General features: G+C 36.6%; 1 protein-coding gene and 1 long non-coding RNA gene across 2 annotated transcripts in view; one reads left to right on the plus strand and one right to left on the minus strand.

The window, feature by feature from the left end:
- Positions 1 to 52: 52 nt before the first annotated feature.
- On the minus strand, positions 53 to 1,739 carry LOC107836209 (uncharacterized). The gene is made up of 2 exons (XR_001662076.1): positions 1,652 to 1,739; positions 53 to 1,086 (listed from the first exon to the last, which is right to left on the minus strand). It is a non-coding gene; the product is annotated as an uncharacterized LOC107836209 (long non-coding RNA).
- A 67-nt stretch (positions 1,740 to 1,806) lies between these two features.
- Positions 1,807 to 3,774, plus strand: part of lonrf1 (LON peptidase N-terminal domain and ring finger 1) — an 11,401-nt gene continuing 9,433 nt past the window's right edge. The window contains exon 1 of the mRNA XM_007551862.2: positions 1,807 to 2,506. Within this exon, the coding sequence (XP_007551924.1) occupies positions 1,912 to 2,506 (595 nt within the window). The 5' untranslated portion in view covers positions 1,807 to 1,911. The remainder of the gene's footprint in view (positions 2,507 to 3,774) is intronic.

Here is a 3,774-nt window from a genome sequence, read left to right on the forward strand (position 1 = left end):
TGTATAACAAAGAAATTGATTTGAATAAATTATTCCAGTCAGATTTCCTGGGTACATTTACTTCAGTCTCAGCTTTATTTGCATGTGAAAAAGAAGGATGTTCCAGAAACCTGATAATTTGGGATTTAAAGCACATTAGAGACGTCAGAAAAAATGAAGCTGGAAACAAATGCACAGCCTAATTTTAAGAGTTGTTTTTGCTATATTATTTCTCTCTTCATGTCCTAGGTGGCAGCGGTATCTCACACAAAAATTTATATCCCAAAATATGAGGATGGTCAAAGAGAACACTGTTATGCAGCATCGCAACATGATGGAAAAGAAGTTGCCTTTCTTTCTTTTATCCAACTGGTAACCTGCCACTTTCAAACTGTTTGTTCACCAATTACTCAACATTTCATTGATGAATTATCTCAAAGTTGCATAATACATTCCCCTGTCAATCCCTTGCAGATTGTTGTAAGAAATTCATCCCAAAACCACAAGTTAAGATTATATTAGAAGCACTTAACTGCCATGTAGTCAGAGCTATGCTCAGTTATAATTTCATACTAAATTCCTACATGTATATTCAAAAGACTCTTACTTTAGAATCAGTGACAATGTTTAGAAAAAGAGATAAATTCAGGTAGAAAGGGGTTTTGTGATGTAAAATATAAGACCGCTGTAAATCATTTAGAAACTCTTAAAGTCTTTTGTCACATATAACGTCACCTTACGTTCATCACAAATTTGTATCTGATAAACGAACAAATCTGTTAAGGGAAAAATCTGATGAATAAATAAGTAAATAAATAAATCAATAAAAAGGTACAATGGGATATATTTTCATTCACATTCTTTAAGTAATACTTTGCTGGAGCACCTTTTGATTTATTTCCGGAATTTCATACTTCTTCAATTTAAGCAAATCTGATAACCTGGAAATAAAATTCAGCTGTTCTAGTTGGATTTTCTCAATTTTTCCACATCTGCATCCTTTAGATCAAGCTGTGGTTTAAAATGAGCTAAAAATGAGCCAAATGTACAAAGTTACCAGTCAGAAGAAGGATAGCCAGAGTCCTGATCTATTGAAAATCCGCAGAGCTATACGGGCAAAAGATATAGAAAAAATTAGAAAGGTAACGTTGGCAAATAACAACTTAAGATGCAGATTATAAATAAACCCCTGCCAAAGAAGACTGGATGCTGAATTTGAATCAACAGCTATTTCAATAAAGCAATAGTTTATGCGAGCACTGTTATACAACCATGTTTTTTTCACACTTTGCTTTTATTTTTCTGTCTAACAGATGTACATGTTTTCCTTAAATTTGTAAAATGTTATGAAATTCAGGGATGTGGATATTTTTGAGAGCTACTGCAGGTAAATTTGAAGGATTTTGTGGAAGATTTGTTGAAAGAAAGGATGGAGGATGAGGTACGTTACGCAATGGGAAATTTACATATATTTAAAAAATAAATAAATAAATTAGGAGGGTGTTACAAAATCATATTGCAAAACGACTTATGAATGGGATTTCAAGAAATAACTGCAGTATTTCAACAATGGTGAGTTTAAAATGAGTGATATTTCATGTTTACATAACAATTGAAGTACATTTAAGAAATGTTGAGGTTCGAAAAGGAATATAATACCTGGCACACTCACTTTATCTACTTCATTACGTCTTTTCCGCGGTTACGAAACTTTACTGCGCAGGTTTTGTAACACAGCCCGTCCTGACCAATCACGGAGCCAGACTGCTGTTCACGTGACTGCCCATTTTTTTATGTAACAAACGGGGAATCAATGAGGAAAGCCCGTTCGTTACATTGCCACGGATCGCGGCAGCTATCGAAATGTATAAACCCGGTGACAGAAGAAAACCTACGTTCACATAGCATTTCACAAAATATTTCAGTGCTGTTATGGCACTAAAACCGCAGGTGGCGAACACGGCGGATGAGAAAAGCGCTTTCTTTATCGGGGCTGAGGAAGAGGAGGAGGGCCACCATGAACTTATACTACAGAAAGGCAACGCTTTGGCTACTGAGGACTGCCTCAAGGAGGCCATCGACTGGTTTTCAGCGGCAATGCGCTACGGACCGGTGCGTCCTGAGCAGTTGAGCACTTTTGTGGACTGTATTCTCCGTAACTTCAAGAAGAAACCCCCCGGGCCGCGGTACTCAGCGGGCCGGAGTCCGGAGGCAGTAGAGGAATCCGAGGACTTGGCGGTGTTCAACTGCCCCAACTGTCAAGGCTTTTTGGGCGAGCCTGTGACCGTAGCTTGTGGACATTCATATTGTAAAAGATGTTTACAGCGGTGCCTCGTAACCAAGTGTAGGCTTTGCAACGAGCCTGTTGGGGGCGAAGAGAAAGCCAACGTAGCTCTGTGCGGACTTTTAGAAAAATGGTTCCCCGACGAGCTGAAAAAGTTAAAAACATTACAAGAAGTGGAAATGTCCTGTATAAGAAAACGCTACAACGAAGTTGTGTCGCTAGCGAGCGATATTCTCCGCTCAGGTGAGTCTATCAGAAATCAGAAAAGAAAGGTGTGTCTGGGTATAAATATGATGTGTCTCAACGTTGAAACAACTTTTAGACACAAGTGCATTTAGCACCATAACGCAGTGTGTTGTTAAGGCAGTCGCAGGGGGTAAACTGTGTGAGGTCTACTGACCAATATTTTGAATATACTTTGAGCTGACTTCATATGTTTTGCTGCTGCCTCAAGTCTGCATGGCATTGCTTACGAAATTGTTTCACAACTGAGCATGCGCGGTAGGAGTAGGTTGCATAAGGCAGGTCGTGACACTTCAATGGGTTCGGTTTTGTAACTTCTGAAAAGGGGGAAGGGCATTTTTATTTTGTAATTGTCCTGACCGTTACGAACTACGTATTCATGAATGGTTCAGAAAGTGATGAATGTAACAATTCTGGACCCGGATACCCAAGATAAATATAAAGATTCATTCAGAGGCAGAAAATAACCTTTTGTACCACATTGTGCTGTTCGATGAAAATAAAGGAAACCTGTCACTTTTTTTTTTTTTTACAAACATTGATGAGTAAAGGAAAAATAAAGCCTAAATAAAAAACAGGAAAATTGAAGTCTGCTTTGCACAATAAAGGTTATTGTTGTTAAAATGAACAGTACAATGACTTAATGGATGTTCAGAATTAAATGATTGGCAACTTACTTAAAAATGTCATTTTGGGTATTGAAAGTACAATACATATTTCAATATATAAGATTATTCATAGTAGTTATATAAAACTAAGTTGCAGTAAATGTTAAGTAATCATTTAAGTACTATGTTTTCAAGCTCTTAAAGTCTGTAATATAATGCCTTACAAACGTCTTTCAGTAGGTGAAGAAGTGAAAACGTCATTAGGAGACCACAACTAAGTTGTCATTGCTAAAAGAGCATTCTTCAGAAAACTTTGTAGGTATTAAAATTATAAATCAGGGTTTTTTTTTTCTTCCATTAGATTGACAGACTTTATAATTGTTGTCATTGTTCTTTTTTTGCTGTGAACCCTAAAAAAAAAACATTATTACTTATTAAATATTTGCTTATGTGTAATAAGTTGTCAACATTCACCAGCAATTGTGCATATTACACTGTTCATTATTATATTAGGCCCTTTAAAGTGTGTGTGTTTTACATCGGTACTCAATCCTATAAGGAAAATAACTCCTTCAGAGTGATAAGTTCAGTTTTATTGAAAGACATACATTGTATAACCCTACTTTGTATGGTTTTGTTAATGGCCAACTGTGAATTCAG

This window comes from Poecilia formosa, unplaced genomic scaffold, assembly GCF_000485575.1.
Source record: "Poecilia formosa unplaced genomic scaffold, Poecilia_formosa-5.1.2 Scaffold44, whole genome shotgun sequence".
NCBI lineage: Eukaryota > Metazoa > Chordata > Actinopteri > Cyprinodontiformes > Poeciliidae > Poecilia > Poecilia formosa.